Here is a 12,536-nt window from a genome sequence, read left to right on the forward strand (position 1 = left end):
GGGCGGGCAGCCTTATCCTGCAGGGCTGCTTGTGTACAAGTACCACGCGGCCTGCCTGGCCCTGAGCCCTGGCCTGGCTGCCGAGTGGGCAAGGAGGCACTGGCTGTTTTTAGATGAAGGTGACTTTACTTGAGAACATGGGTTGCAGCTCATATGGCCAGAATCGAATTCTAACCTTTCTGGGGCTGTGGCTGAGTGTCAGGCGCTGCCCGTCCTCCTGGTGCTCATGGGTGGAGGCTCCTGGTGCGGCCAGCGAGATGGGGTCGCTGGTGGGGTGGGGGGCTCTCATTGCCCCCGAGGAGCCTCTTCCAGACAGCCCAGCCCAGTGACATTTCAGTACAGACACAAACGCCATCAGCATCTGGAGGGGCCACACGGTCGTTCTGTCCAAAGCCTTTTGGTCCCTTTGGGAGGGACGCCGCCCGCTGGGAAGGTGGCGGACCCAGCGGTAGCACTGTGACCGGTGCAGATGGTCCCTGGGAGCCCGGGACTCCCGGGAAGGTGGGTGGGGCCCCCGCCTGGTCCTCCTCTGCCCTGTGTGCCCTGCCCTGCCTGGCGGTGGGCTGTGGTGACTCAGGGGCCAGCCCTCTCCTAGCAGCCCTGGGTGAGGAGGATGTGGAGCACAGCCCTGTAGGGCTGAGGATGAGGGGGGCTGCTGCAGGGCAGGAAGGAGCTTGCCAGCTGGGCCGCCTCTGGCTGTGCTTCCTGCCCTGACTCACCTCGCCCAGCTCTGCATGTAGCTGCTGGTTTTGCAGTCTGGGAAATCTTAACTCCCAAGAAATGTAGGTTACCAGGAGGAGATCCCTGTGAAAATGGCACTGCCAGCCAGGCGCGGTGGCTCACGCCTGTAATCCCAGCACTTTGGGAGGCCCAGGAGGGTGGATCACGAGGTCAGGAATTCAATACCAGCCTGGCCAAGATGGTGAAACCCTGTCTCTACTAAAAATACAAAACGTTAGTTGAGTGCGGTGGCAGGCGCCTGTAATCCCAGCTACTCAGGAGTCGGGAGGCTGAGGCAGGAGAATTGCTTGAACCCAAGAGTCAGAGGTTGTGGTGAGCTGAGATTGTGCCACTGCACTCCAGCCTGGCAACAGAGTGAGAGTGTCAAAAAAAAAAAGAAAAAAAGAAGGAAAAGAAAATGGCACCGCCAGAACTTGTTAACTGCGCCTGCCTGGAGTTCACCTCAGGTGGTCAGGTGTGAACATCTGTCCCTGTGGCATTGGGGCTGTGACCTGTGCACTGCCACGCGGCCTCGGGCCCGTGAGCCTGCGTGTACACGTGTACGTGTTGGGGCATGTGTGTCCTTATATACGTGTGTGTTGTGACGGTGCCTGGGGAGCCTGACCTCAGAGGGTGCCATGGGGAGGGGCTGCAAGGTCCTGGGGCGAGGAGGCACTCCCCATGCTTCCCCCGTGGGCTGGGCTGGGCTGTTCCTGGCAGGCGGGTGCCGGGCACAGTGTGAGGGTCTGTGTGGATTCCCTTGTGCTCCTTTGCGGTTCTGGGGGCCTTCCCTTGCGTTTCGCAGGAAGGGGTGGCGGGTGGCCAGAGGTGAGGGGCCCTGAGGCCCTGCCTGTCTCCCAGCTTCCCAAAGCCCCGTCTCTCTGGGTCACCGCCCTCAGAGATTGCGGAGGACACCAGCGTTCCACCCACGGGCCATCCTAAAGGAGCCGGGCTGGGGCTCCTGGACAGAGGCCGCCTGCCCCTTTGGCTTTGGGGTTTGTTTTTCTCAGCAGCTCACCAGGTCTCTGGGGTGGGGCTTTCGGGCAGAAGGCAGAGGACGCAGCCCTTGGGAGCTGAGCTCTGGACAGCCCTCGGGGCTCAGGAGTCCTGGCTGTTCTGCACAGTTTCATGTGTTTTGTGTTTTGAGACCGTGTGTGGTCCCTCAGAGGCCGCCATGGCTGCCATGAGGTAGGAGTGGACTGGACGGCCACAGTGGCCCCCCCAGTCTTTCCCGTGCCATGCTCTTTCCAGCCGGGCCCCATCACTCACGCACACGCTGAAAGGAAGTGGCTTCCCCACCCGTCCTGGCCGGGAGTCCTGTGGCAAGGCCTTTCCCAGGGGCTGCCCTCCCAAGTCCCCCGGGCACTAACAAGGCCCCCGCGCTCTCCCCGCAGCCGGCTTCGTCCAGGCGCCGCTGTCCCAGCAGAGGTGGGTGGGGGGTAGTGTGGAACTGCACTGCGAGGCCGTGGGCAACCCGGTGCCCGAGATCCAGTGGTGGTTTGAAGGGCACGGTCCCAACGACACCTGCTCCCAGCTCTGGGACGGCGCCCGGCTGGACCGCATCCACATCCACGCCACCTACCACCAGCACGCGGCCAGCACCATCTCCATCGACACGCTTGCAGAGGAGGACACGGGCACCTACGAGTGCCGGGCCAGCAACGACCCGGACCGCAACCACCTGACCCGGGCGCCCAGGGTCAAGTGGGTCCGCGCCCAGGCAGTCGTGCTAGTCCTGGAACGTGAGTGGCGGGCACCTCCCTTCCCGCCTCCTTCATTTTCCCTCCTGTGCCGCTCACCTCCTGGCTCCTGCTCCGTAGAACCCAGACGCCTCCTCCCCTTTCCGTCCCGCTGTGCCCCATCGGGCCCACCACCTGGACAGAGGGGCCTGGACCTGAAGAGGGTGGGCTCACCGCTTGACCGCCAGTGCTGGGCAGCCTGACTTGGGGAGGGCAGGGCTCTGCCTCCAGCAGGTGGGTCCTCGTCCTCCCCTCGACCCTCCTCGTGCCGTCCGTTCCGCCGCTCCTCTCTGTTCCCCTGGGCGCCTGCCCAGCTCCCTCCCTGAGCGTCCGTACTGCAAGCCTGAGGGGCCTCCAAGCTCAGCCCAGGCTTGCAGGTCTCAGAACCTTCTGTGTCCTTCACAGCGTCTCGTTCTAAGGGATTTTCACATTTCAGTTCCTAGTGGGAATATTGCAAACTGACCAAGAACAAAGAGATTTGCTTGGTTGGGGATTGGCAGAAGAACTGGGGTGCTCCCAGCACTGCTGGAGTGCTGTCAGCCTGGGGTTGGGGGGTGTGGAGCCACCTGGGTGCCTCCTAGAGAAAGGCATGGGAGCCTTGGCCAGGGGGTGCTGTGGCTATTTTTTTTTTTTTCCTGGGGACAGATTCTTGCTCTGTTGCCCAGGTGGAGTGCAGTGGCACGATATCGGCTCAGTGCAACCTCCACCTCCTGGGTTCAAGTGATTCTCCTGCTTCAGCCTCCCAAGTAGCTGTGATTACAGGCACGAGCCAACACACCCGGCTAATTTTTTTGTACTTTCAGTAGAGACGGGGTTTCAGCATGTTGGCCAGGCTAGTCTTAAACTCCCGACCTTGTGATCCACCCACCTCAGCCTCCCAAGTGCTGGGCTGGGATTACAGGCGTGAGCCACTGCGCTGGCAGGCCTGCTCCAAGGGCCCAATGCCCTGGTCGTGGCTCAGGGACGTGAGTGGTGCCTTGTCTATCCCCACAGCTCGGTCCCAGCCTCATGTGTCTCCGGGCAGGAACATCACCAGGCGGGGCCACTCGGTTGCCAGTGCCTTAGCCCAGGGCCCGCCAGCTGCCGGCGAAGGGCGCCTTCCCGAAGGGGCCTCCTCAGCAGGCGCTTGTGGCTGTTCTCTTCCCGGAGGCGCAACCAGAAGTGCCCCTTGGGCCTCCCGTCTTCAGGGTGTCAGGGCCACGGTGTTCTCGGGAGTGAAAACAAGCCCTTCCCGGGAGGAGCCACAGGTTCCTGGGGGTCAGGCAGGCAGGCAGCCACGCCCTCCACTCTGCTGACTGTGTCTCGCCGGGCCTTCCAGCCGGCACAGTCTTCACTTCCATAGAAAACATTGGCTCAAAGACACTTCTCACCTGCTCCTTGAACGACAGCTCCACAGAGGTCTCCGGGCACCGCTGGCTGAAAGGGGGCACGGTGCTGAAGGAGGACATGCTGCCCAGCCAGAAAACGGACTTCGAGTGAGTGCCGGACTGCGGAACGCCACCACGTGCCCCTTCTCACAGCTCTCTTGCCACGAGTGGCCTGTGGTCCGTGAGAACAAAAGACTGGTTGCCAGGCTCGATCCAGGCGGAAGTTAGGGACCAGCTCTGCTCGGACCCCCAGAGGGAAACCCCCGGGAGGGGTCTGAGGGCGCCCTTGGGAGCCAGGTGGCTCCAGTAGCCCTGACAGGTGTCCCTGTTGCTCCCTTGCCAGGTCCCGGGCACAAAAGGGCGCCACACTGCCAGGTCCCGGGCACAAAAGGGCGCCACACTGCCAGATCCCGGGCACAAGAGGGCACCACACTGCCAGGTCCCGGGCACACTTGCAGGCCTCCCGGGCTCTGTGCTCCTGACACAAGAGGGCACCACACTGAGGCCTGCCCTGCTCAGCCCCCAGACGCTGTCATGGCCAGAGCCTTGTCATCATTGGAGTTGGGACGGCCCTGGGAACACAGAGCCTTTTGTTTTCAGGCTCACTGGGAAGACAGTCACAGGGTGTGGGGTGCAGAGCAGGGACCAGAGGTGTCGGGTTTGTCGTCAGGGAGAGGGGTCCTGTTTGCTGGTTCTCTCACCTGGGGGGGCTTGTCAGCCTGGCTCTGTCCCTGGGGCCATACGGGGACACCAGGAGTTTTGTTGAGGTTCAGACTTGACTGGGACAGTTTGACTTTTCCACTGTGCCGTGGTTGGGCCCCTGGAGAGCCCTGGGTCCTGGGAGGCGTCCTGCAGAGCCGGGCCTGGCTCACCCGCCTGCTGTGGTTGCAGGGTGGACTCAGACGACCGCTGGGGAGAGTACTCCTGCGTCTTCCTCCCCGAGCCCACGGGCAGGGCCGACATCCAGCTCCACGGTGAGTCCTGCAGCCAGGGGTACCGGGCGCCACCGACTGTCGGGAGAAGCTGTTGGCCTGAAGCGCCCGGCACATCCCAGAGCCCTGGCCCCCTGCTCCCTGGAGGGGAACAGGCCCTCATGCTGCGGGGGAGCCCTGCGGTTCCAGGCTTCTCTCTCTCTCTTCACCCTCCTGTCAGGCCCCCCCAGAGTGAAGGCTGTGAAGTCATCAGAACACATCAGCGAGGGGGAGACGGCCGTGCTGGCCTGCAAGTCAGAGTCCCTGCCGCCCGTCACCGACTGGGTCTGGTACAAGATAACTGACTCTGGGGACCAGGTGAGAAGCCAGGGAGGCCGGGGGTCCCGGGCCCAGCCCTCAGGACCGGGTGAGGGGCCTAGGCCCGGGGGTCCTGGGCTGAGCCCTTGTCCTTGGTCCCCCTAGGTCATCGTCAACGGCTCCCAGAGCAGGTTCTTTGTGAGTTCCTCGCAGGGCCGGTCGGAGCTACACATCGAGAACTTGAACATGGAGGCCGACCCCGGCAAGTACGGGTGCAACGGCACCAGCTCCGAGGGCACCGACCAGGCCGTGGTCACCCTCCGCGTGCGCAGCCACCTGGCCGCCCTCTGGCCCTTCCTGGGCATCGTGGCTGAGGTGCTGGTGCTGGTCACCATCATCTTCATCTATGAGAAGCGCCGGAAGCCCGAGGACGTCCTGGATGGTGAGCCGCCTGCCTCCTGCCCACACGCCAGGCTCCGGGGTGCTCCGGGGCCACTCCTGGTCAGTCCCTGCCAGCCCCACCGCTGACCCAGAGCTCGGAACCGAGGAGCCCCGGGCAGGGAGATGATAGGACCCTGGAAGGCAGTGTGGGCTGGAGCGTCCAGTCCGTCCCTGGGCAGCCGCCACTCAGTGGGCAGCGGGACCCCAGGAGGAGGAAGAGGCGGCAGCTTCACCCCACAGCCTCACCCGACCCTTACCTCCCCCTCACTTGGCTGCAAGCCAGTGTCCTCCGTGGTAAGCTGGCCCTTGCTGCTCCGCCCAACCTCATGGCAGCTGCGAAGAGCCCAAGGCCATGGCATCAGGGAGTCCTGGCCTCTGCATGATCGGGCTCAGGAACCTGAGGTCAGCCATGCTCGGCTCTGGCAGCGCCTGCGGCTCTTCTGCCCCTCGGGCTGCGTGTTCTGGGGCGAGGCCTGTGTGGGCCTGTGGTGGCGGCTCTTGGAAAGCACTGTGGGGCAGGAGTGAGGCTCATGAGGCCGTGGGGACAGCTCGCTGTTGGGGGGGACAGCTTGCCGTCGGGGGGACAGCTCGCCGTGGGGAGCACACCTGCAGGTGGGGAGGGCTGGTTTTCCCCGCACCATTCGGCCGCAGAAGATGCACACAGCCGGGGCAGTGCGCTGCCCTGTGCCACCTGGAGGTCACTGAGGGCAGGGCCAGCAGCACAGATGTCCCTGCTCGGGGGCCTGAGTGGGACCAGCGCTGACAGGCTGTTCCCTTGTCCTCTCTTTCATGGTGGCGGTCCTCCTTCAGATGACGACGCGGGCTCTGCTCCCCTGTAAGTCCCAGCTGTGGGGTTCGGGGTCCCAAGGAGCTGCCTGCTGCCCCAGGCCTTTAAAACACAAAGGCAGAGCCCCCCAGCTTCAGTATTCTGGGGTCCTGGGGGCTGGGGTGGGCAGGGGTGAGTTGGAGAGAGTGACTTGTCGGGGACACCCTCTCACCCCGCCCCTCATGCCCCAGGAAGAGCACCGGGCAGCACCTGAATGACAAAGGCAAGAAAGTCCGACAGAGGAACTCCTCCTAGCCAGGTGCGGCAGGCGGGCGGGAGCTCCTCCTCAGCCGGGGCAGTGGGCTCCTGGGTCCCGCCTGTGGGCCGCTGGGAGGTGCATCCAGTCTGAGCGCCCCTCCCTGTCCCCAGGTGGCCTGAGGACGCTCCCTGTCCCCGCGTCTGCGTCGCCGCTGGAGTCCACTCCCAGTGCTTGCAAGATTCCAAGTTCTCGCCTCTTAAAGAAAACCCACCCCATAGATTCCCATCATACGCTTTCTTCTTTTTTAAAAAAGTAGGGTTTTCTTTCTACATTCAGGATTCTGTTCCTTAGGGTTTTTCCTTTGTGAGTATTTCTCGAGAGCCCAGGAGCTGCTGTGCTGCGGCCCGCCTGTGGCTTTCCGCCTCTGGGTCTGAGTCATGGCGGGTGGGCGGCGCAGCCTTCTCCACTGGCTGCGGAAGGTCACAGGTCACACGAGGGGCCCTGCGTCCTGCCTGTCTAAAGCCAATGCTGTCTGGTTGCGCCATTTTTGCGCTTTTATGTTTAATTTTGTGAAGGCCACAGGTCTGTGTTTGACTCAGCCTCAGGGACGACTCCGACCTCTTGGCCACAGAGGACTTACCTGCCCACACTGAGGGCAACCCCGTCACGGCCTCAAGTCACCCCCAAGCCCCTTCCTTGCCTGTGCATCCGGGGCAGCTCTTGAGAGGGTTTGCTGGGGAACTGGTGCCGTGGCTGGGACTCCAGAACTGTGGAAGCCGCTCCCCAGCTCACCCCTCGAGGACAGCACCAGGACTCAGTGGGAACCCCTGTCCCACCCACCGCCACAATAAAGATCGCCCCCACCCCCACCCTCACCCTCTCCTGGCTCCTGTCTGTGCCTGACGGGGTGGGGTCGCCCGAGAGGACGTTCACCCTGGGCTCTGGTGACCGCAGCAGGGGTGGGTCCGGTGTCGGGACTTCACGTGTGAGGACGGGTCTGTTGAGACCCCAGTGGGTGTTGGGGGCCTGGGGGCATGGGCTGGACAGGGTCTGAAGCTGTCAGCTGGACTGGTAACTTGGAAGGCAGCTGGGACCGACCCCGTGCCTCAGAGCCACACAGAAGAGGGTTGGCACTGACCTGAGTCTTCTCTGAGCCTGTTATTCCTCTCGGCGTGATTTGGGCCTGACAAAGGCTGAGGCTTTCTGCTGCCTGCCCCACAGCTGCCCGCACTGACCCTTCTGGGCGGGCTGCTTGGGCAAGGTTCAGGCGTGGTCCTGGCAGCTCCTGGAGAGCAGGTGTGTGAAGCTGGTTCCTGGAGGCTGAGGGATGCCCAGCCCCTGTCCGCCCAGCACATGGAACAGACGTGGTTGCAGGGCTGGAGAACTTGGGGGACCAGGAGCTTAGAGCGTGGAGGTTGCAAGGCACAGGGCTAGTGACTGGGTGTGGAGGGAGGTTTGCAGCTGTTGTCAGCCCTGTAGGCCGAGCGTGGCACTGCGCCTTCTGCTGGTCTGAGCGGGGGTCTCAGGGTGGAGGTTAGCCGAGAGGCCAGGTAGGGGCCTAGGGAGCCTGGGTGGGTTCCCAGAGAAGCCAGGAATCGGATGGGAAGGCAGTGTGTTTCCATGTTGGGGAAATCCAGCGTTTAATGCCACAGAAGCCAAGAAACGTGACCCACGGCCTCACCTCACAGCTACGCAAAGCGGGCGTTGCCTACACACGGGAGCCCCTCCCGGCGCTGATCCTGTGGGCCAGCGGGGGACTGCGGAGCCCACATCCGGAGCTGCCCTCGGCCTGGCACCGCGCAGCTGAGGCCGGCTCAGGGTCCCTGGCAGTGACTGCCCTGCCAGTTCCACAGCTGGGCCTTCCCCGCCGCTACCACCAGGCGGCGCCACATGCCCGTCGGGAGGGCGGCAGGTCCTGGAGCCCCTCTGCCCGGGCAACCTGGCGCCCCTCCTGGGTTGAGACCACGGAGTCCCAGGCATCACCTGCTGAGTGTATGCTCAGTGACCCGCAAATAGGGATGCCCGTTCTGCTTTCATCGATTAGGCGCCTGTGGGATACCTGGAGCTGGAGGTTGCGCGTGGACAACAGGCGGAAGGGTCCAGTGGAATGGAGACTGCCAACAGGATGATGGGAAGGGGCGCGTTGGGGGGCATCGCCAGGCACGCGGCCCAGGTGGGCCCCTGACTCGGGTCTCCCCCCCCCCAACCTCCCTGCCTGGGCTCTGTCCATCTTTCTGCCGCACCCCCAGCCCCAGGCGTGGGCCCACAGTGCCTGTGGACACCTCATGCTCTGTACCGAGTGGGAAGTGTGAGAGTTGCAGGTCAGGCCAGCCTTGGGAGATGGGACGGGTTTCCCGGGGTGGCGACCGGCAGGTAGGGGGCCTGGGTCCCTGCAGGGTCATCCACCCGAGAAAGCAGCCACTCACCCATAGGTGCATCCTTCGTCTTTTTTCTTTGCACACAGAAATACAAACCTGATTCGCAAAAGTATAACCGCTCAGCATGTAGCTTTGTGCAGCTGCCCTCAGCATTTGGTGTCCATGTTCGACAGGCATCTAGTGAGCACTGGGGTGTGCAGAGATGGGGCTTGCTTGTGTGGCTGAGACTGGGATGCCACCCCCTTTCCTAAGCCTCTGTTTCCTCAGCTGTAAGCTGGGACCACAGGCGACACGCACCACTCCGCCTGGCTCACTGAGTATTTATTGAGTCAAACTGCAGATTTTCCAGGCGGGCTCAGTGCCTGCCCTGGCCTGATTTTGTCTTCCTGGTCTTAAACTGCTTTTCACTCCAAACCCCCCAAATTGTATACGCTTTCAGGGCCTCCGACCTGGACCTGTCCTGACCAAGTGGGAAATGTAGGTCCAAGGTTGGTAAATCTGGTAAACAATGCTGAGAGAGGCCACAGGGGGCGGGGAGGTGGGGAAGACCCTGGGGAGGGAACAGCAGGGTCTGGGGGTCCGGGGCCCAGTGACCCAGGCACACAAAGGCCAGACGTGGGCAGAGGAGTACAAGCTGCAGGAGGGATCAGGGCTTTCTGCCAAAGGCACTGGGAGCCGTGGGTGGTTGTAGGCCACAGACCAGTATGACTGACTGAGGAGGCAGGCCCTGGGTCTCCATGCTCCCTACACAAGTCAGGTGTCAGGTGCGGTCCCATCTCAGGGCCTTTGCACAGGCTATGCTGCCTGTCCAGAGCACGCTTCCTGCAGCTTCCTGGGCCGCACCCCCTCCTTCAGGCCTTCTCCCAGCACCTCGCCCCTCTCCCCACCCTGAGTGTTTGGACAGCGCTCACCACCTTCTGCTGGACGGTATCTTATTTGCTACTCTTACAGTTGACTGATAACCAGCTTTCTCCCCTGGCTGGCTCTGAGTCAGCCACACTCTGAATGCTCGGCTCCTGGAGCAGGTGCTTAGTAAGTTTTTGTTTGTTTTTAGACGGAGTCTGGCTGTGTCACCGAGGCTGGAGTGCAGTGGTGCCATCTTGACTCGCTCTACCTCCCAGGTTCAAGCGATTCTCCTGCCTCAGCCTCCTCCTGCATAGCTGAGATTACAGGCGTGCGCCACCATGCCTGGCTAATTTTTGTATTTTTATTAGAAACAGCATTTTGCTATGTTGGCCAGGATGGTCTCGAACTCCTGATCCACCCGCCTCGGCCTCCCAAAGTGCTGGGATTACAGGCTTTAGCCACCGTGCCCGGCCAACTTTATTATTATTGTTTTTTTTTTTTTCTGAGACGGAGTCTTGCTCTGTCACCAAGAGCTGGAGTGCAGTGGTGCGATCTCGGCTCACTGCAACGTCCACCTCCCGGATTCAAGCAGCTCTCCTGCCTCAGCCTCCCGAGTAGCTGGGACTGCAGGCGCGCACCGCACCCGGCTAATTTTTGTATTTTTAGTAGAGACGGGGTTTCACCATGTTGGCCATGCTGGTCTCGATCTTTAAATATTTTTAAAATTAAAATAAGCATGGCCAGGGGGGTGGCTCACACTTGTAATCCCAGCGCTTTGGGAGGCCGAGGCAGGTGGGTCACTTGAGGTCAGGAGTTTGAGACCAGTCCGGACCAACATGGCGAAACCCCGTCTCTAAAATTAGCCGGGCGTGGTGGCGGGCACCCGTAATCCCAGCTACTCTGGAGGCTGAGGCAGGAGAATCGCTTAGACCTGGGAGGCGGAGGCTGCAGTGAGCCGAGGTCACATCACTGCACTCCAGCCTGGGTGGGTAGCGACAGAGCGAGACTCCGTCTGAAAATTAATTAATTAACAAATGCAGAGTACTCCAGCCTGGGCAAGGGGTCAGAGTGAGTGTGCTGAGGCTAGGGAGGCTCCCTGCCCACACTGACAGGCACTGGCCTGGGTAAGCCTGTGGGCTGGAGAAGAGTCACCAGGATCTGGTGACAAGGACCCCGAGCCAGCCTCCCTCGTGACTTGCAGGTTCTGCCGGCGCCTAGAGGCGGCGTCTTTCTGCTTCTCCCACTGCCAGGCATGGGCGGTTCTCACGCCGTGCAGGTCCCGCCTCGTCCCTGCTCCCAAGCGCGAGCCCCAGGGCTCTGGCGACCTGCCCGGCCTGACATCTTCCCAGGGTGAACATAAAAGATCCCCCTTCAGCTGGAGCATGCATCTGCCTCGGGGCGGGCCACAGCCTGGCACTGCCAACTGTGCCACCAGCCCAGCCTCTCCCGCGACACCTTGGGACGAACAGCTGTCCTGCCCGCCTGTGTGGAGGTGGCCGGCATGGGGGCGCAGGGATCCCCAGGGTATGGGGCAGCCTGGCCAGGGCATGAGACACGGTCGGGCTCAGCCCATCCACTGTCAACCAGGGGCATGCTGGCCCTCCCTCAAGTACCACTGAGTGCCTCCTGTGTGCAGGAAGGGGGTCATCTCTGCCCCGGTGGCCCCGAGGTGCAGGTAGGCAGGCGGCACCCAGCACACAGGGCATCATGGCTGAGAGGACGTCAGGCCATGTGCCAGAAGGGTCCCAGGAGGATCTCAGGAGGGTGCCAGGAGAGCGCCATGAGGGTCCCAGGAGGGCACAAGGAGGGTGCCAGGAGGGTCCCAGCAGGGTGCCAGGAGGGTGCCAGGAGGATCCCAGGAGGGTCCCAGGAAGCCTCCTGTTCAGGTGGGGATGTTCAGCCTCCACTTCTTCGTGTGTGACTCTCTCTCTCCTGTCTCTCACTTGCCAACTCTCACCCGCCCCATCCCAGCTGTCTGGTGGGCTGGGTGGCTAGGGACACAGGCCTCATGTCACCTGGCACCAAGCAGCCCCCACACTCAGCCTGGCTGCCGCCCAGAAGCAGAGCCTTGGGAAGCCCCTGTCTCAGAGCCAAAGACTGGGGGCACTAGGGGCACAGCTGCACCCGAAGCTTGAGGGGTAGGGGAAGGAGGCAGCCCCGGGGCAGAGGGCTCTGGTGCCTGTGCGAAGGCACTAGCGGGCTCTGGGTCTCCCTGTGACCCCAATCTAAAGCCCAGCAGACCTAGAGGAGACCCCCGCCCGCACTGCTCCCCAGGGCACGGTTTGAGGGGTGGGCGGGAGCCCCACACCCTCGGGTGCCTCTTCTAGTTTTCCTTGTCAGTTTCCTCAAATGCAGACCAGGGAGAGGAGTGCCCGAGTTTCCCAGAACGGCCACCAAGCCAGCCTGCCCCTCCCCACGCACTCAGGGGTCCCCGTCCAGGGCCCACGGGCGACCCAGCGAGGGCTCCTGTGACCTTTGGAAACACCCTTTCATTGTGGGAGGCTTCAAACCTACGGAAAGCAAGGAGGCGCTGGCCGTGGCGGCCTCCCGTCTCCCAGGCCCGCGTGCACCCTCCCCGCGCCGGTGCCCTCGGGACAGAGGTGGAAGCCGCGGCGCGGGAGAGGCGGCCCGGGCCGGGCAGCGGGGCTCCGTGACCTTGGGCGCGTCCTTACACGTCGCGGCCTCAGTTTCCCCTCCTGGGGAGAGGCCCGCGCGGGGCTCCGAGGCCTCGGGCCGCGTGACCTTGGGGCGCCCCCGACCCCGCGGCCCGAGTTTCCCGGCACCGGGCGGA

General features: G+C 62.9%; 2 protein-coding genes across 3 annotated transcripts in view; both read left to right on the forward strand.

Moving 5' to 3' along the window:
* The window catches only part of BSG (basigin (Ok blood group)), a 12,216-nt gene extending 4,820 nt beyond the window's left edge, over positions 1-7,396 (forward strand). The window contains exons 2-9 of one of the 2 annotated variants that reach the window (XM_017885637.1): positions 2,115-2,462; positions 3,778-3,934; positions 4,718-4,800; positions 4,979-5,115; positions 5,221-5,497; positions 6,307-6,331; positions 6,514-6,581; positions 6,692-7,396. In XM_017885637.1, coding sequence (XP_017741126.1) covers positions 2,115-2,462; positions 3,778-3,934; positions 4,718-4,800; positions 4,979-5,115; positions 5,221-5,497; positions 6,307-6,331; positions 6,514-6,577 — 1,091 coding nt within the window. In that variant the 3' untranslated portion in view covers positions 6,578-6,581; positions 6,692-7,396. The remainder of the gene's footprint in view (positions 1-2,114; positions 2,463-3,777; positions 3,935-4,717; positions 4,801-4,978; positions 5,116-5,220; positions 5,498-6,306; positions 6,332-6,513; positions 6,582-6,691) is intronic. The other variant, XM_017885636.1, reaches the window with a different exon arrangement.
* Positions 7,397-8,628: 1,232 nt separating this feature from the next.
* HCN2 (hyperpolarization activated cyclic nucleotide gated potassium and sodium channel 2) overlaps positions 8,629-12,536 on the forward strand; it is a 38,813-nt gene continuing 34,905 nt past the window's right edge. The window contains exon 1 of the mRNA XM_017885625.1: positions 8,629-8,694. Within this exon, the coding sequence (XP_017741114.1) occupies positions 8,629-8,694 (66 nt within the window). The remainder of the gene's footprint in view (positions 8,695-12,536) is intronic.

The sequence above is a fragment of the Rhinopithecus bieti genome, unplaced genomic scaffold (genome assembly GCF_001698545.2).
Source record: "Rhinopithecus bieti isolate Rb0 unplaced genomic scaffold, ASM169854v2 scaffold_15283, whole genome shotgun sequence".
Taxonomy (NCBI): Eukaryota; Metazoa; Chordata; class Mammalia; order Primates; family Cercopithecidae; genus Rhinopithecus; species Rhinopithecus bieti.